The 20,209-nt window shown below is 41.0% G+C and overlaps 1 protein-coding gene and 1 non-coding gene across 2 annotated transcripts in view; one reads left to right on the forward strand and one right to left on the reverse strand.

Moving 5' to 3' along the window:
- Nucleotides 1-2,083: 2,083 nt before the first annotated feature.
- Nucleotides 2,084-2,155, forward strand: Trnad-guc (transfer RNA aspartic acid (anticodon GUC)). The gene has a single exon. It is a non-coding gene; the product is annotated as a tRNA-Asp (tRNA).
- A 165-nt stretch (nt 2,156-2,320) lies between these two features.
- Nucleotides 2,321-20,209, reverse strand: part of LOC128741569 (PH-interacting protein) — a 64,248-nt gene continuing 46,359 nt past the window's right edge. Inside the window, exons 9-11 of the mRNA XM_053837490.1 lie at nt 19,231-19,382; nt 16,098-18,344; nt 2,321-3,456 (exon numbers count right to left, since the gene is read on the reverse strand). Coding sequence (XP_053693465.1) covers nt 3,124-3,456; nt 16,098-18,344; nt 19,231-19,382 — 2,732 coding nt within the window. The 3' untranslated portion in view covers nt 2,321-3,123. The remainder of the gene's footprint in view (nt 3,457-16,097; nt 18,345-19,230; nt 19,383-20,209) is intronic.

Genomic DNA, 20,209 nt, shown 5'->3' on the forward strand with positions numbered 1-20,209 from the left:
TGTAGAACGTCTTTAACAAGCGGGGAAGGAGTCATCGCTATTTCGGGAACCTGAACTTGCACACTAGCAAAGCAGAAATCGAGAAAGCGATCGTTTTCGTTAGCAATGTTGTTGACTTGTTACACTTGGTGGCAGGGCTGTAGCAATCAAGCAACGCGTTAGTGATTGGAGATAGAGACGACGAGCTAGAGTTAACGTACATGAAACCATTGCCACGTCCGCGCCACTTTAACCCAGGCAGGTTGAAATAACGATTATCTCGTCTACTGAAGACGCCATTGAAGCTATTGCATTAACTGAGTTCATATGGGCATTCAAGATAACGGGATCGCGGATGCGATCAGGAGGCAAATACAGTGCACACAAGAACAGGCTCCGGTCTGCAAGCTTTACCATTACCCACACTTGCTCGATGGGTAGCCAATTGTCATTCTCGACGATGGAGGCTTTGAACTGACAATGGAGTGTTATCGTGATTTCATCTCCTGTACTTTTGCGGCTATTGTGTATGCTGCGGTGTACAGACTGTCGGCGCATGAGAGCAGATAATCGACAGCAGTCGTGTTCATGCCACCTACATTTTGGTAGTAGCAGTGAATATGTTGGACTTCTGTGCGGTTGTACGGTTCCCGGTTGTGAAGCAAAGGACTGGAAGCAGAGTACGGGTCACTAGTGGGATGAGAATTAATATTTTCGAACTTGCCTGGCAGGAGGTTTATTTATTTTGTTTATGATTATTCAGTTTTGCTTAAAATGGCGTCGAAACAAAAAGCATGTCAAGAGTGCGTTGTTTATTTCTATGAACTGCAAAAGGACATCGTTCTTTTTCTCATGCTTTCAACAACAAGCAATCAATTAAGATGTGCACCAGACGAATGTTTGAAGAAAATTTTTATCTTGTTTCTACAAAAATATCATTCAGATGGACGTGTTTTGGCCGGATAGACTATCATCGCATTACGCTAGAAAAACAAAATCGTTCCTGAATACCCATTCGATCCCATTTTTACCCAAAAACCACGACCCGAAAAATCTGTCTCAGCGCCCAATTGAAAATCTCTTCGGGATTTTGAGTTTCTTGGTGTACAAAAATAACTGGAGAGCCACGAATTGCAAACAGTTGATTGGTAGAATCAAGAGATGCTTTCACATCATTGCAGCACCGTAAATACAAAAGATACAAATAAAACTTTATTCAGCAAAATTGTAGATAACTGGTTCTACAAATATCCCATAAATAACTTTGTCAAATTTTGCTCGACTGAGACGGTACTGTCAAATGAATCAACATTGAGTCAAAATGAACGAACAAGCCCTGGTAGTCAGACAGTAACAAAATAAAGTAACATGAGTTATAAGTCTTTTTGTATGCTTCGATGCAACGCACAATTCGAGACATTTTAAACATTTTAAAAATCGAAATATTCGAAGTTTACGTGTTAGTTGCAAATACTGAAACTAATCGAGGTCCAAGGAACTAACACGGCCTTGATGAGATGGGAACGGATAAACAATAAAAACGATCCCTCCTGATGCCCGATTCCAAACACGGGGAAAACCAGGATCGAGCGTGCTCGAACAAGGGCGACTAAGACAGTAACGATCATCAACGATACGCCAAGCTGAAGAGGGCTGTCGAGAAGCCTTGTAAAACGGGACAAGAGAACCAGGGTCAACTAACTAGTTGAGGAGGAAGAAAGGGTTACTTCCAATAGACATATCCACTTATTGTAGAAATTTTTTACCGCATTAGTGGTGAGCTAGTTAATTACTGATCGACCGTCTGTACAACGGCTTAACCGTTGAGCTTAACATTTGAATAATTCTTCCGAGTCTTGAATATCGCAAGCCAACAAAATCAGCAGCCCGTGACGCCCACAGTACATCGCGTGAAGCGACATTCAAATATATGAAGTCTTACAGATCATCAGGAATAGTCTGCATTTCATCCGAGACCAATCAAATGACAACAACCAAGTGCTCACTCTAAGAACATTTTCTAAGGTGCCGCTGACTTTAATACACGCATAACGGAAACACTAATCTTCGTTCGGTGGCTTTCTGTGCAACAAAATTCATCAATTCCTCGATAGTATAGTGGTCAGTATCCCCGCCTGTCACGCGGGAGACCGGGGTTCAATTCCCCGTCGGGGAGAAGAATTAGTTTTTTTTTTCTTGTTTCAGCAACATCCATTCTTGACTGCCACTGTCGGCGTCTATCTTCTGATCTGTAAAAACAAAAAATGGTGTGGATTAGTTCGGCATGTTGTAGAAAGTTTCCAGAAAAAAACACCGCTCAGTTAAGATCATTTCTGATGGTTATTAATCTAACTTCTCTCGCACTCGGACTGCTTATACTAAGCTTAAACGATAGCGATTTTTAAATCTGTGTTTTTGTTTCGCCTTATCTCTCTCTGGTAGTAATGAATCACGATGTGTGTTTTTGTTTTCTGTTTTGTTGTATTCCGCATATGCAGCAAACCTAGCGCAACTATGAAAGTAAATTGTAAGAGTTATTTGTGTAACTCGACGAGCCGCCTCTACTAGATCGACCGCGCAGCACAGACCGCTTCAGGCAAACATTCTTACACAGTACACCAGCTTATGTTTTACTGATTCGTCGTTGTGACTTGTGAGGTGGTAAAAAGAATGCTCGAAAACCCAAATGCACGCAATATTCGATCAGTCTTTTTTTGTCTATAACCGATTTTTGTTTTTGCTTTTTTTTACGACGAAACCAGGGCGCACTGTCGGATCTTTCGTTCTGTAGCAGGCATTAAATGACCGTTTGTTTCGATTGTTCTACGGAAGTCGTAAACTTTCTTCGAATGCAGTTCCCGGCATTGATGATTAATCGAATTCAGAAGTGGTGCAGGTGTGCACACACAAGCAATGATTTGTAAAAAAAAAGGAAACAACTTTTAAACGAAAAAAACAAAAGCTTTGAAAAAAGTGGCAGTATCGGAGCACACGGTTCAGACGAAGTTCGCTTCTGCAGTAACGTACGAATTAACATCTAACAACGGGATTCTGGCATTTACAGCTAGGAAACGGGGATTATATTACAGGGACTGCTACTGCTATGGGGGTACTGTACAAAAATGGGCGAACCCGTCCGGGATACTATTCCCGGAAAATTTTGCGTGCCTTCGGATTGATCCGGCGCACCCGGCCGCGACTGCTAACACTGGTGAGCGCTTCGTTGTCGTCGCTGTTGCCGTCGCTTGCGTCACCGCTGCTTGCAGCAGCAGCAGCAGCCACTCCATCTCCGTTCGTTCGGTGCACCGTCGAAGATGACGACGGCCCGTGGTTAGTATGGTGACTGCTCGGTGGACTGCCGAACATCGGGTATCGCCGGGGCCGTTGCCGAGTGACGGGATCGTCGTCTTCACTTTCCTCGTTGTAGCGCGGTCGTTTCACGTTCCTGCTGCTGCGCAGCGATGATGGACCGGGACCCTGCAATAAATTAGTTAGTGAACGATTAAATATGAGTAGAGTGAAACCTTAACACAAAATACACGGAACTTTATCGGATAATAGTTATAACAATAAGACACGTTGAACACGACGGTTGTGTTTTTAATTTCTGTCCGAAAGTTTCGCCCTCCATGTCCTTGTCGCGGTCTCCTCTGACAGTAGTATATTCACACTTATATTTTCCCTGCTGGAGTATGGCAAAAGGCGGAATATTTTCGTTTCAATTCCTTCGTACATTTTGATAGTTTCCGATATAATTTTTGTAATTAACTTTAGTTTACGCAACAATCGAAAACTGTTGAAAGCCTTCAGAAAATACAAAAATAAGGCGACGAAAAAAAATCGAAAATAAGCAAAAAGACAACGAAGACGACCTCAATACGATAAAAATAAAATAGTGATAAGAAGATGGCGCAAATAGATGAAAAGTTGACAAAAAGACAGCAAAAAATGACTAAAATAAGACGGAAACAACTAAAAATGGTGTTGCAAAAACGCCAAAACAATGACAAAAAAACAACAAAAAGAGGTTTAAAACGCATCTAAAGGGTGCGAAACATGCTTAAAACGAGTTTCGGCCCGCGTTTAGCCGTCGTACTGTTTTTCCTGCGTGCAGCTCGGGATCTCCACGTGAAAGGAGTACTTTTTTGGAACTATCAACACACACCAGTGGCACGGATGGCATTAGAGCGTACTATCAGAATGTGCGAGGTCTAAGGACTAAAGTAGACGCCTTGCATCTAATGACTGCAGCTATGATCTAATCATGTTAACTGAAACCGGATTAGATGGCTGCATCAATTCCCTTCAGCTGTTTGGATCCGCCTTCAACGTTTATCGATGTGATCGTAGCTCAAAGAATAGTCACAAAAGCTCTTTTGGTGGCGTATTGATTGCCGTTGCCCAACAGTTTCCTAGTTCGATGGTCGATCTAAACCATGGAAGTTGTCGCGAACAAGTCTGCGTTTCTGCTGTTATCAGAGGCACGAAGTTTTTGCTTGTAGCAGTTTACATCCCTCCCGATAGATGCAAGGTGCAAGGTTCATAGACGAGCATATCCTCTCGATTCGTGAGTTACGTGAGGTGATTACAACCAACCGCAAATTTCCTGGTTTAATGGGGAGGATGGCGTACAATGCGACAATTCCCTCATGCTTCCTGCTGCTAGTACTGCTGTGGTTGATGGATTCAAATTCCTAAATTTAAAACAATTAAATCCACTGAGTAATTACCTTGGACGAACACTCGACCTCGTGTACTGCCTTTCTGATCAAGAGATCTCAGTGATTTGCGCTATATCTCCGCTGCTTCTCGTCGATTCTCACCATCCTCCTCTGGAATTGGTTTTGCCTATAGTGGTAGATCCCGTTGACGCTCCTGCTATCAATGTCGGAATGGCACCTCTAAATTATCGTCGTATAAACTTTGAGGCACTCGACGAACTGGGACTGGACTGGGCTGCATTATTGGGCGAGATGGACGTGGATGATATGACATTGCAGTTTGGCAATGCCGTCTGCACTTGGCTGAATGGAAATGTACCTAGAGTTAAACCTCTTTTAAAACCTGCTTGGAGTAGCAGTGAGCTGCGCAGATTGAAACGGCATCGCAACGCAAAACAGAGTCTACTTCGTAAGCAACGAACACCGCTAGATAAACGCGCTTTCAAGGATGCCAGTGACGCTTACCGTAGGCTGAATAGTTCTCTTTACAAGTCCTATGTACTGCGGGACCAATTTGGTTTGCGAAATAATCCTAAAAGGTTTTGAACATTCGTAAACTCCAAGAGGAAAAACTTGCATTCCTTCTAGTGTGCTCCTGGGTAGAAAGGAATCCTCGACAATTACCGAATCTTGCGAATTGTTTACCGATCATTTTTCTTCTGTGTTTGCGAGTGATTGTACTACACAATCTGATGCTGAAATAGCTGCGTCGGATGTCCCTGATGGTGCAGTTGATCTGGATGTTTTTGACATCACTCCCGATATGGTTATTGCTGGTGCCAAGAAATTGAAGAGCTATTATTCTCTGTCGCTGCGCTACTGCTCTTGCCCTGCCCTTCAGTCGGATTTTTAACAAATCGTTTGATCAGTGGAAGTTTCCTACGCTGTGGAAACAGTCCTATATGTTTCCCATATTTAAGATGGGAGGAAAGCGAGACGTAAGGAACTACAGAGGCATTATAAGTCTTTCTGCTGGATCAAAGCTTTTTGAAATCATCGTCAGTAGTGTAATCCTGAACAGCACCAAAAACTATATTTCAGTTGACCAGTATGGTCAGTTATGCCGGGTCGTGCTGTGACCTGCATCTCACAAATGGAAGCCGGATCGCAAATCGATGCTGTGTACACAGATATTAAGGCAGCGTTCGTCACAGTAGATCATCAAATACTCTTGTGTCGCCAACGAAAGCCGCTGACCGACTGACGATGCGCAGTAAAAGGCATAGCAGCCAAAACCATATCATTCACTGGTGGATGAATCGATGGATTCTTCGGTTTGTTGGCGTCTCGCTTGGTGAATTTGGATGTCTTCGTTGCCTTATCCGGCTAAGCAGCAACAGCTGAAGCTCAACAATTTTCGATCGGGTTCTATACGAAAATTTAAAACTCGGCTCAAAGAACATAAAAAAGCAGTGGAGAACTAAAGGACCAACGATTCGAGTGTAGCGATGCATTCTATCGGCCTCCAACACAAAATTGGCATGATTGGCAGAACGCAAAGCTCCTATAAAATGTGAGAATGTCCTCTCATTTGAATGCGTGGGAATCGATGTACATCAGCACCGCAGACCGGCTTCTAATGAATGAGAATGAGGCCCTCATCTCATCGCCACTTTTCCAGCTGACGAAACTGAATCTGTAGCAGACAACAAATCACAATACGTATGCAGTCGACCACCGCTCCGTAGATGGGTTGGATCAAACCCAAAACCGGTTAGCATAAAAGGTACCGTAAACGTACCATATTCTGCGCAGTTAAGACATTTTTATGATTCTTCCGCTATTCTAAGTATCCTAGATTTAAATTAACAACGTGGATAGCAGCAACGTGTAGTGCTACGGTCTATAGTATCTGGTAAAAAAATATGGGAATTATAAATCGACCAACAATTGAGAATTTTTTCGTTTTGTAAACTTATCCACGGTGCCTAATTCTGCGCACTTTCTAGCCCATGTTCCTAATTCTGCGCACCCAAAAAGTGAAAATAAATACTCTTGCCATGCTTTTTATGTCTTAATACGCTGAAAGCACACAAAAAAATCCGGCATTAGCCATTACCATAATTAAATCCATAATCCGGCCTTCTTGTGCTGTCCGGGTGGCAAAGGAATATTATTATCATTTTGATTGCCTCATTTTAATATTTTATTCTCGATAAGGTGAAGCGCGAATTGATTCGGGTTTTCTGCATACTGAACATTACACTGTAGACTAATACTAAAAATTGTGTTTTCATATAGAAACCACTTCCCCACTCTCTGACAACCGCCTTGTGGTTGGACATTAACAAAAAAATAGAACACATGGTTTCATGAATTGGCGCTCATAGGTTCGGACCCCGAGACACAGCACAGGATGCCAATCAATGCAAGTTAAAGATTCTACTTGAATTTTCATGCCTCTGTACCTCAGCCATTTGGGCGAGGTTGCGTATTCTTTCGCGATTTCTTCGTAGGATACATTACTGCGCAGAATTTGAAATATGAATAAAAAATCTGTGCCTAAATTTGCGCATTATTGCATCGCATTTTTCTAAGGAAAGCAACGCATGCACTCACTCTTTTTGTCTAAAACATGACTAAAGCTAATTATTCTTTCTAGTTATGCTGGGTAATTTGATCATTGCAAAGAATTTCGATCATAAATTTGTTAATTTTCTAGGACAATCTTAGCTTTGGTGCTAACGACGATGTTTTCTGCCATATAAAATACTTTCAGTTTCACGTTAAATTATTTCGCTCTCAAATATTATGGCCCGTTAGTGAATAATGGCGTAATATTCAACAGACAATTATAAAAAAATAACGCAATGATCATAGTTATGTACAATGTTGAAAAATACTCATATTAAGAAAAATGCGCAGAATTAGAAGCTGCGCAGAGTTAGGGCCGGTCACGGTACTTTTAATGTTTTGTAAGAACCATAAGTGCTGTGTCTTGTTTGTTTGTGTTAAGTGGTTCTTACGTTAAGTAAAAAAGTCAATTTATAAGTTGACAGGAACATAGCAGAGAGAAAAAGACGACGTATACGACTAGAAGAAACCAAAGAGAGGACAAAAAGAAGGCGAAAAGGTATCGAATAAACAAAAAAAGGTTATGAAATTACTATAAATATTTGTAGGAAAGCTGATGAAGAGACGTTAAAAATACGGTAAAATAGGGACAGAACACAACATGAGTAAAAACATTTAAAAAGGTTCTAAAAGATGATAAAAAGATACGATACGCAAAAAAGATGATGAAAGAACAACAAAAAGACACTCAAGTACTAATCGAGAAATTGTGGGTTGGAGTCCCACTGCCACAAACTAACCCAATATTTTTAGGCGCAGATCGAAACTTTCCCAGTATTCAGTCTAACATTTTTCGCACCAAACGCTCCCCTGCTTTAATAAAAAAAAAACAAAAAGACAGAAGACGCTTTTTTTGCATAGTAAACAGGTCAACAATAAAACGGCGAAACGATGCCAAAAATCAACAAAAAAAACAAAAAAGACGAAAAAATGACGAAGAAAAGATGCCAAAACAGCAGCAAAAATACCTAGAAAAAAGTCATAAAGCCTACGAAAAAATCAACGAAAAGTACCAAAAACTGAGCTCAAAACATGACGGATGAATAGACGACGGAAATAACATGAAAACATGGTGAAACCGATGGAAAATCGCCAAAATTTCAACGAAAAAACACGATAAAAACACGTTTGAGCGTCAAAAGTACAACAAAACATGCAAAAAACGATGAAAAAATGACGAATATACGGCAAAAAGCCGAGACCATGACAACGAACAGAGGCCAAAACAGCTGCAAAAATAATGATAAAAAGCCGTAAAACAACCAATAAAAACAGAAAAAACGATCGTCATTTAGAAAGCGCCAAAAAGACGACATTGAATGCAAGAAACACGACGAATATAGACAACAAACGAACGACGAAACGACAGTAAAGAAAGCAACATTTTGGTTGCTTTTTATATGTGCCAAAAGGGTATTGGGTTAAAAGGCCATCACTGCGATGGCTACTTGATTCTGAATCAAAAGAGTCAGCGAGAAAAGATATCAAAAAGGTGACAAAAACACAAAAAAAAACTATGGTTAAATGACATGACAAAAAAAATCGACAAAATGATGTCAAAATAAAAATGCCAAAACAGCAACAAACAAAACGACAACAACGGTAAAAAGCCGCTGAAAAAAGTGATGAAAAATGGACAAACTGAGCGACAAAATGACGAACAGACGACGGAAATGTGACGTAAACACGGCAAAATAACCATGAAAAGGCGACAAAAACAGACATACAGAGAGATGATAAAAAAGCATCAAAAAATAAAGAAAAGACAGCAAATAGACGATAAAAAGTTGGCGAAGAGGCGGCGAAAAGATGACGAAAAAATGATGACAATTAGACGAAAAGCTGATGAAAATAAAAGACGAAAGACAGCAAAAATACGATGAAAGGACACCTGAAAAACGCCAGAGAAATAACGCAAAATGTAAAAAACGACGAAAAGACAAAAATAGACGCAGAGAAGGCGTTGAAGAACCGATTAAACGACAGCCAAACAGCCAAACAAGGAATGTCAAAACAGACTTCAAATGAGAACATAAAGAACGGTACAACTTAGATAATATCGCTCCGTTCATAGCAGATGGCGGTTCGATTCGAGTTGGAGGGCGTCTGAAATACTCGGAATCCGGAATCCGGAAAAACATCATGTGATTATCATCCTTATCAGAAGACTATTTGTATACGACATACGTAGGTCCCAGTGGAATACTTGCTAACGTGAGAGAAGGCTATTGGCCTTTACGGGTAAAAACGACGATCGAACTCTCTTGAATTTAGCGAATTACTGGATACCGGGAGTTGTACGCATAATATAAGACAGCCCAATTCTAAAAAATAATAAACTTCGCAGGAATACTGATTTAAGAAACGAGGAGGTGCCAAATTAGTTGTTCGCCAAGGGCACCACAATGTCACGCTACGACGCAGGTCCTGCAACCAGGTCTGATAACAAACGTGGTCTACCATATACTAGTCCAGGTGCAGAATCCGGTAGCTGGTTTAAATTGCTGGTTCAAAAATGTGGTCTAAACTCTGATCAAACATGCAGTCCAAAATCTAGTTAATTATCTGACCCAGTTTGAGAATCTGGTCCAAAATTTGATCCAAAATCTGATCAAAAATGTGGACCAAGATATTATCTAAAACCTGGTCTAAATTTGATTAAAATAAGGTTCAAATTGTGGCCCAGAATCTGATGCATATCCAGCATTTGGTTCAAATCCCGAGTCTGGTACAAAATATAGCCAAAATCTAATTAAACATATAGCCCAAAAGCTGGTCCAGAATCTAGTACAAATCTGTTCGAAATTTGTTAAAAAATCTGGAACAAAATTTGATAGCAAATGTGGTCCGTCTAGGTTCAAAATACGGTCCAGTTCTAGAAACTGGTTCAGAACCTGATCCAAAATCTGGTTGGTGGAGAAAAATCTAATAAAAAATGTAGCCCAAAATCTCCTGGTTTACAATCCCTTCCAGTTCCAGAGTCTGGAGCCAAATGTCATGCAAAATCTGATAAAAATTACTATCCGCCAGAATCGGGGCAAAGTCCACAAACTGGTTCTGATCTAGAATCTAGTCCAAAATTTGATAAAAAAAACGCGGTCCAAAGTATCATCCAAAACCTGGTCCAAATTTGATAAAAATATGGTTTAAAATCTGATCTAGAATCTGGTGCAGCCCCAAGATCTTATTCATAGGGCCAGAATCTGATCCAAAATCTGTTCAAAAATGAGGCCCAAAAAGTGATAAAAAATGTGTTCCAAAATCTTATTCAAAATACAAATCCAAATCTGATAAAAATGTTGTCCTAAATTTGGTCCAGAATGTGATGACTGGTTCCATAACAAATGCGGTTCGCAATCTAGTTCAAGTCCGGAATCTGGTTAAAAACCTGGTCCAAAATCTGATTGGTGGTTTAAAAACTGATTAAAAAACTGTGGTCCACAATCTGACTTAAAATCTGATCAAAAATGTGGTCCAAAATCCAAAGTCCAGATTCTAGTTTAATTCTGTTCTAAATTTTTTTACAAAATTTAAACCAAAATCTGAAAAAAATTATGGTCTAGAATTTAGTACAGGTTCAGAATGATTGTATAACAATTTCCCGAAAACTATTCCCCAGAAAATAAAATGCCGAAGCTTTTTCCCCACAAAACCAAACACCAGAATGCACCGATAACCAGAAAACAGTTAACCAGAATGTATTAATCGCCAGAAATTTATTTGCCAGAAAGTACTATTTTCCAGAATACTATTGTCCAGAGTGTACTAATTCCCAGAATACTATTCTCCAGAAACAACCAAAGTTCTGTAAACAACACCCGCGAAATAATTGTTACACCATTTTTATTTAGTGTACTTACACGCCTCGTTAGTTATATCAACTTAAATTTGAAATAACATCAACCTATAGGTTGGATTATTTGAAATTTTCATCTCTATTAATTGTTAATATTCATCACAGTATTCATGCGGACCAATTCCGGAGAAATTTGTTGGGGAATCAAACGGGTAAATAGGTCTGTCGGAATTCCAAACAGAGTTTGCGAAAATGTTTTTAAATGTTTAAATCTTTTTTAAATTAATTATATGAATTAAATTTTAGATGTTTTAGATCAATATGAATTATTTAAAAAAATTCTTCGAATTCTTGCGAAGCAACGAACAATTACAATAAAGATCGCCTGAATTTTCTACCTCAAGCCGTTATCAGATATGCTAAAAGCAGATTGCGGTAAAATGTCCAGACGAACTTGTCTGCTGTCAAGGACGACTTACTTATTGTTTCTTTATGAAGCAAGACACAATCTGAGAGATAATACGACACAGCTTTAAAATATATCTTCTATTGTGTAAAAAATAATAGAACATGTCTACTGATGTGTTATTCGGTCTTTGATAATAAGAGCAGTACATATAATATTTCCATTGTGACATTCCTTGTTCTACTGTTTCTGTGAACAATAGAGCATTTCTATTGTAGCGCGAGGTATATATAAAAGCTTGGTGAGCTTTCGAGATATTAGTTTATCAAAAGTACTTGAAGATGGAAGATCGTTTTTATGGGTTTGAGGAGATTTCATCTCTAAATGATGATACTTGTGAAGTGGTGAAAATCAATAAAAGTGGTTTAAAACTGCTACATGAGGGCTACATTTACCACAAAGACAAACAGGTACGCAGATAACCTTTTAAAATCAAAACGATTTTTTAATTAATATTGTTCACTAATCCAAAATTATTATAATGTTGTCTGAATTTCTAGATTGAAGAAAAATGCTATTGGCAGTGTGCACTTCGTCGAGCACAAGACGCAAGCTCGAAATGTACAGGAAGATCTCGGACAGAAATCATCAACGGAAAACATAGAATGATAGCCTGCACAGAACATAACCACATGCCCGATCCACTGCACGTTGAGAAGGTACGATACAGAGTTGCCCTCAAAAGGAAAGCTTTGGAAGGAAGTGAGAAACCCGAAAAATTAATCCGCTTGTGCGCAGCGCAGTTTCCAGTCGAGGTAAAAATTTTAACACAGCTTTATTTAAAATCATTTCATAAAACTGGTGAAATAACAAGTCATAGTCAACAATTGGGTAGTTACCTTGAAACTTTTTACATCAGCCAAGGCATCTACCAATCTACGTTTTGCAAGAATATTAATTGTTGTGTCTCGTATTATAATATCAAACGTGAGAAACTTTTCTCAATAACTAACGAGATGCGAAATGTTTAAATTGGAGAATAGATTATTTAAACATTTTATTTTCCATAATATCCATAATAGTTGTAATATTCCACAATAGAATACAATCGCGGCCTTCATTTGTTAGGTATATAAATACTGCCCTTACTCGCTGTCGCTCGTGCGGGCTCAACTAAGGGATAACTCCTACTGGTGAGTAAACCTAGGAAAATGCATGCACCTAAATAGAGGTGGTTTCTGCGGGGGGGCTGCCCCCCCGCAGTGGCCGGCGCTTCCGACGGCGGGTCGCCGGCGAACACTCGCGGCCTACGGCCGTCTCGCCCTGAATCATCTAGAAAGTCGCCTCGATTCTGCATTTCCATCGGGCTCATTGCGATCAGAAACGTTCCGATCGACGTGTGTATAGCATACGATGTATTTCGATCGACGCGCGATTTCTGATCAGATCCGGCTCCGATCGGTATGTAGAATAGAGGCGAGTGCTTACAACATTTTGCATTGTTTGTGCATCGCATCCTCATGAATAAAACATAATAAATATAAAATCATTTATTCTTTTTTCAATATTTTCGTCAAATGATATATAATTTTTATTTTTACGTGGCCTATTTTTTAAATTAAAAACATTTTGCTAAGCGGTACTCCACAAAATGGTTTACTGCAAAATAATACATATATTCTGACCGTCAGATAGTTTTGCGTAAAATTATACACTCTGCTACATGGATTTTCATAGGATAGTTTACACTGTCTGGTTTTTCGCGAATTAAATCTTTCTGCTAAAAAGTTTCCGCAATATTGTCTGCGGAGTGGTATTTTCCGCAAAATGATTTTTGCCGAAATGGTACACCGCGAAATAGTTAAAGATTATGGATTTCGGCAAATGTTAAATAAGCAAAAAAGTTATAAAAGTTCTGTCAGGAAAAGATTATGAATTGACGAATATGAAAAAGAAATATTTTGAAAATAGAAGTTTTCCCTTATCGTGGAAAATTCTATGTATTTTCTTGAAATGTTTTTTCTCGATTCATGTGATTTTTCAAATAAGCGACGACAAGGAAACCAGTAAATTGCTATATGAATTTAATTTAAAAATTGATCAGCTAGCCTCGCTCTACCCTATTATAATTAATTTCTTAGATTCTTTTCATTCTGATAAAATCATGAAATATCTTAAATTTTTTGCCTTTAGCATTACGTTATAGCCTTTCAACCTTATAATTTGCATCCTTTTGGTGCTGACCCATTATAAATACATTTGCAATTATTTTCATAGGTTCAAACAACGATGTCAAGATTAGCACAAAAAAGGCAATGCCAACGACAACGCCACAAAGGGCATCTTCCGGTAGATCCGGACGATTATGACACAATCGATCCATCGTTTAACAAAACGTTCGATGGTCGGGATTTCTTAATAAAAAACATACAATTTCGTGAAGGACGTATTATGATTTTCACTACAATTGCCAACTTGACTAGACTGAGTCAGTCTACAATCATAATTCTCGACGGAACATTCTCGTCATCGCCAAAACAATTTCGGCAAGTTTTCACGATACATGGCTCCGTGGGCAATGGTGCAGAACGCAAATTTCTCCCTTTTGTGAATATGCTTCTTCCTGACAAAAGCGAATTAACGTATAAAAAAGCTTTAAAACTTTTGAAAACTTTCGCAAGTGATAACAATATTAACGTAAACCCCTCGATCGTATTAACCGATTTTGAAGCTGCCGAAATCAAAGCAATTCGGAGAGTGTTCCCTAATGCCGCGCAATATGGATGTTACTTCCATTTAATAAAAAACTGGTGGAAACGAATTCAGAAGCTAGGCTTAAATGGACAATACGCAAAAAGTGTAAAAATGCAAATGGCATTCAAACAAGCCCAAGCCTTGGCCTTTTTGGAACCAAAAAATGTGCCTAAAGGCTTAGCCATTATCCAGTCCACAGCACCAGAAACCATGACACCTTTTTTTGAATACATAAGTAAAAATTATGTATTAGGCAAGCGCGGTAATCATCCCAGGTTTCCCCCGGAGTTGTGGTCAGTGAGGGAAAATACGATAAATGACGTCCCGAGAACATCAAATGCCATAGAAGGTTTTCATAATAAGTTTAACGCCCTTCTAAAGGGCACCAGCGACCTGAAATTCTACGCTGTGATACGCCAATTTATGGAGGAGGAGCAGTCAACGTCATCGGAGTACCTACGTTACTTGCAAGGAGATGCTGCAAATAGACGACAGGGAAAAAAATCATCTAAAAGAGAAAGTAAATTAAAAAACATTTTAACAACAGCAGATGACGATAATATGCCTTTGGAGGAGCAAATTTTAGCCATAGCTTTGATACTCCAGAATAGTTAAATTAGAAAATATCTGTAAATATACTAGAAGTAAATATATGTTAACATAGAAAATAACTGTAAATATTTAAATTCAATAAATTCGTATATCTCAAATTACCGTGCAAGCACCATATTCAAAACAGTGCCTAATTCTGAACAGTTGCATTTTTTTAAATATTGATTAAACTCTATGAATATGAAATCATCAGATGTAGTGATTAAATCGTTTAAATAGCTAGTATTTAGTCAATATTTATGAGAAATATGCAACTGTTCGGAATTTGGCACTGTTTTAAATATGGTGCTTGCACGGTACTTGTTCTTTTAGATATTTTTCTGGATATTGGTTCGTTCTTGAAAATAGTTTTCTGGTAAGTAGTGCTTTCTGGAAAATGGTTTTCTGGAGTTTGGTACTTTCTGGATAAAAAATTTCTGGCATACAGTACATTCTGGAGTTTGGTTTTCTAGACAATGATTCATTCTGGGGAATAAGCTTCGGCATTTTATTTTCTGGTGTTTGGTTTTCTAGAGAAAGTCGGACAACCGTTCAGAATCTGGTTGGTGATTTAAAAAATTTTACCGGAAAGATCACGGTTTTAAGGTAACAAAGAGAGTGCTAAATTTGGTCTTCGCCAAGGGCGCCCCAATGCCACGTTACGGTTCTGTTTCGATGTGTCCTCAGATTTGTGCTAAACATGGACCAGCATTGGGAAGCCAATTCATGAGTGATCTGCCGGAATCTCAAGTTAATCCGGCGCCTGTATTTGGCAGAGTGGGTATTGATTGCGCAGGACCTTTCATGATGCGATTGAGCAACAGAAGTACCAAGCCATACAAGTGATACGTCATTGTCTTTGTACGTATGGAAGTAGAGAGGGAATACACCTAGAGTTGATGTCGAACTTGACGACGGAAAGAAGGCTCTTCGAGGACCAACAGCATCGGCAGAAATTGGCTGAGTTCTGCTCTGCCAAGGGTATATAATGGCACTTCGTTCCTCCTATAAGTCCCCACTTCGGAGGAATTTGGGAAGCAGATGGTAAATCGATGAAATTTCAAACGGATTGTCGGCGATACAAGATTAACGTTTGAAGAATTGAACAGATTTCTGGCACAAACTGAAGCTATACTACACTGTACGATGCATACTGGTGAGAGTCGTGAGAGTGTTATTAATTTCTGTCCGAAAGTTTTGCGTCAAATTTTCTGAGTTGTCGTGCAACGATAACAGTCGGATATTGGACTTTTAAGCTAAAAGTGTTAAAACTTACCCCGTACTCATCCTCGGAAGAATAGTGCTCTCTATTCCGAGTGCGACTGCTAACGTTTTGGCTGCTAACCCGTGGCGGTTTCTCTGGGTTCCTTCTGCTGGCCGTTCGCGAGCGGCTTCCGCGCGACTGCTGCGACGAAACGATGTGCAGCGGTGTGTTGTCATCCGAGTCGTCATCGGTACTGGCGGCCGCCGAGGCTTCTTCTTCCTCCTCTTCCTCCTCCTCTTCGTCCGAGTCCGGATCACCGACAAACTCTTCGTCGGAGTCCTCCTCTTGTGCCTGCTCGTCATCCGAGCTGGCGGCAGCAGCTTTGGACTTTTTTCGTTTGGCCGGTGAGTTGGTTTTGCTGCGTAGTCGAGAGCTGATTTGACCCGATCGAGGCCTCAGCGGAACGTCGTCGTCACTGGCCTCCTCCGTGTGGTCATCGGGCGTTTGATCCAGCTCATCTGCGTTTCGCTGATGCCGCGACAGTTGGTGCCGATTGCGCGTTCTCCGTGACGATGGCTCACCATAATTGTGATCGACCGTATGCGGAGGTGGTGTTACCGAGGGTTCACTGCGGGAGACGTTTCGCGTTCTTCGACTGGTGGCTGCTCGGCTTTCGGGTTTTCGAGGAGACTTAGCGGGGGAAGCTCCACCGTTCGAGCGGTTAAGCGAGCGCAAACGAGAAGACCCGGCAGAGCTCGTACTCGGTTGTTCGGGAGATTGTAGCTGACCGTGCGGGTCGTTGTCACTTTCACTGGCTCGCCATTGGTTGCTGCGAGCGGTTCGGTTGGCCGCGGTTCGCTGTGACGGAACACGCTTGCTGATGATGTTGGTCACCTCTTCCTGGCTGTGTTCCGGGTCGGATATCCGAGTACGCAGCCGCTTTCGGGCAGGTGGTTGCTGCGAGTTCGACGGTTGCTCGTCGTCATTGTCCTGAACGTCTAAACTGTCTTCACTCTTGCCCCACTCGGCTTGTGCCCGACGGGTGCTGCCTCGCGTTGATCGCGGAAATTCTTCGTGTTCGGAGTCGGAAACTATGCGTGCAGCTTTCGGTCGTTCCATGTGATAACTGTGATCCGACTCGTAGCGTTGGGGCCGTTTTAGAGGCCTTCGTCCACTGCTAGGTCCTTCTCCGGCATCATCCTCGTCACTGTCGCTTCCGGTATTGTTTCGAGCGCTTCGCAGTGTTCGTCCACTGCTGTTAGCCGGACTGGTGGTGGTGGTGGAGGAGGTGCTGGTATTCTTTGGCTTATCACTTTCTTGCTCTCTCCTACGTTCCTCGCGCTCATCACGCATATCAACTACACGCTCCAGCAGTCTGCTGGAGCCGGATATTCCGGCAGCATTTGAGTTAGCGTTTCTCGACCGCAACGCTGACTGGTGCCGGCTTGTTGACATCCCTCCTTCCGAACGGGATCCACTAGCGGCAGCTGACGGTTTCTTTTTAGTCGTCGAACTGCTGACGACACTTTTACTGGGATTTCTCTTGTCCTTCTTCGGCTTTGGCTTCCTTCTTCGTTTACTCTTGTACGGATCGTAAATATCGCCGGAATCATAGTTCCTTCGGTACGACACCGGTACTCCAGTGCTGTCATCACTGTCACTATCACTCGACTCGCTGGAGCTTTCGGTTTCCTCGGTGCTCACCGTGCGGTCTTCCTCTGTCTCCTGAGATCTTCTCGTAACTCGAGTCGTACTTGCAGATCCTGCCGACGTCCCAACCGCTGCCCGACTTCGACTGGGCCCTGGCTGGGCCAAATTCGCAGCACTACTTGCATTATTACTGCTGGACGATACCCCATTCGAGCCGCTGGTTTGTCCTCGTCTAGTGCTAGAGGACAATGCTGCTGCTGCAGCAGCAGCAGCTGTTCCATTCCGTGTAGGCCTCTTTCTTGGACCTTCTCCTCCACCTCCGGTGTGATCGTCCCCGTTATCATCATCGTCATCGTCGGAACGATGCGTTCTCGACGAAGATCCGGTTGTATTATGACTCTGATTGGAGCGACGATTCGACGCACCACCACCACTGGTTCCTCCGCCACCGCGACTGCTCCGATCGTCTGCCGTTCGGCGATTTTTCGCCGCTCCCGACCCGCTAGGCCCTGCTCCACCGCCTGCTCCTCCTCCTCCGCCTCCTCCACCAGCAGTTTTTCGCTTGGCAGCGTTCGCTTTGCCGCGCCTTCGAGCCGACTTCCACACGTAAATAATCGGTTTCATGTGAGCCTCAAATAATGTACTTAGCCTCAGGGTCATCGAGTAAATCTGCAAAAGCAAACAGAACAAACCGTCGTCAATTTTAGGATTTTCCTTTTTCTTCTTCTAAATTATCAATCAAACGAGGGAAACATATTTTAGGCAGCAACTAATACTGTTTTTGACTTATCACGAAATTTTACGCACAATTCAATAAAAATTTATTAAAATTAAAACAAAGCAATACACAACTACAGAAAGTTCCGATTGTAAAATTTGTCCAATATCAGGGGGGAAACGTTCCGTTTCCATTTAACAACATACAAATTCCATGCATTGAAATTGAAAGGAAAAAAATCCACTGAAAGGAAACTCATACGTCATATAAGAGAGTCGGGACGAACGGGCACTAAGTGTTGGTTTTCATTCATTCATTCAAAGCGAAGAAGCACAAACTCTTCGTACCGGTCCCGGAAAAATTAGGCAAAGAAACGAAAACTGTAAACATACTGAAGAAGAAAGGATCTCTTACCGCAATACTTTCCTATCATATCACACACACATAATACACAAGAGATAATCGGTTGGAAATTTTTACGTTTTAATAAATTTTTATATGAATTGCTCATTCGTGGGTTTGGGGAGAATTGTTAGATTTTTTTTTTGTTCATTTTATTAGTGGCGGTGAGTGCATGGGTGGAATGAGAAAAACAAAGACAAAGACGAATGAAATATGGAGTTCAGCAAGAGTGGCGGCGCACGCGAGTAGCTAAAAAAATGTTGCCCAACCATTCTCATTCCTGGGAATGGTTGTGCAACAACCACCTGGCCAGCTAATATATATTTCTACTATTTAATGTTAGCTAAACGCGCTGGTGCTATACGCTGATGGAAACTATCTTGTGTCTTTGTAAGAAAGAAAGGAAAACCATTGTAGCAAACGAGCAAAACTTACCCTTGATCGCTTGTTAGTGTTGTAGTTTCGCGAATTCTGGAATATCAGTTTCATGTCTTTGCAGAAATCTAACGGCGCCTCGTAGTTTCCTCCCAGGAGGTCTTCCTTGATCGTGCGAAGATCCATCGGTGTGTCGACGATTTGCAGATAGTCTGGAAGTGGTAAGAAAGTCTTGGTTAATAGCAGAAAAAATAAAAAACATATTGAATATACAATTATGATGAAAAATATGGAAATATTTGAAATGCAACAAAACCTTGAACCTCAAGGAGTTTAAAACTAAAATAAACCTTCCTTTCTCCACAGAACCGTGATGAATGAATTGAAAATTATTTGATTAAGCTTGGCTTAGGTAGACTGCCCGAATTGAAGATTAATTGATTAACAGAAAAAAAAAACACCAGCGGTCCTAGGTTACTTCCTATACTTTGTAGCGTATTTAACTCTGCGATAAGAAATTATAATAGCACTTATAGCACTTCGCTATACTAACCACAAAACGGTTTAGTCGGCACCATCTGGTAAACCTATTCAGCATATTCTCTAGACGGAAACAATCATCTAACTTGCGGATGACAAGATACATCTTCAAATAACTCGCGTAGATCAGGACACTTCCGTTTGGTAGGATCAGGGAGACATCATTGAAGAAGAGAGCGAATAGAAGGTGTCCTAAATTACTTCCTTGAGAAACGCCGCACTGCGGAGTGAATGTTGTCGATTCAGCCGATCCTATCTTTTCATATAGCTGTCAGTTTATCAAATGCCCAGTTAGCTTCGAGGTATGTTCGTATCTCAGCTAAGCGTTGCTTGCTAGATAGAGTCAGTAGGATCGTTACACTGGCCTCGTAATTCCTGTACCCTAACAGTCGGCTGCGAAGTCTGTCGATAAAGAAGGGTAAAGTCTAATGACGGTTTAAGCACACGGCTTTGCTTTTTTTTTGTCAAATAAGGTTTCAGCCAGTCACACAGTCTATCC

This window comes from Sabethes cyaneus, chromosome 3 (genome assembly GCF_943734655.1).
Source record: "Sabethes cyaneus chromosome 3, idSabCyanKW18_F2, whole genome shotgun sequence".
NCBI classification, from domain to species: Eukaryota; Metazoa; Arthropoda; class Insecta; order Diptera; family Culicidae; genus Sabethes; species Sabethes cyaneus.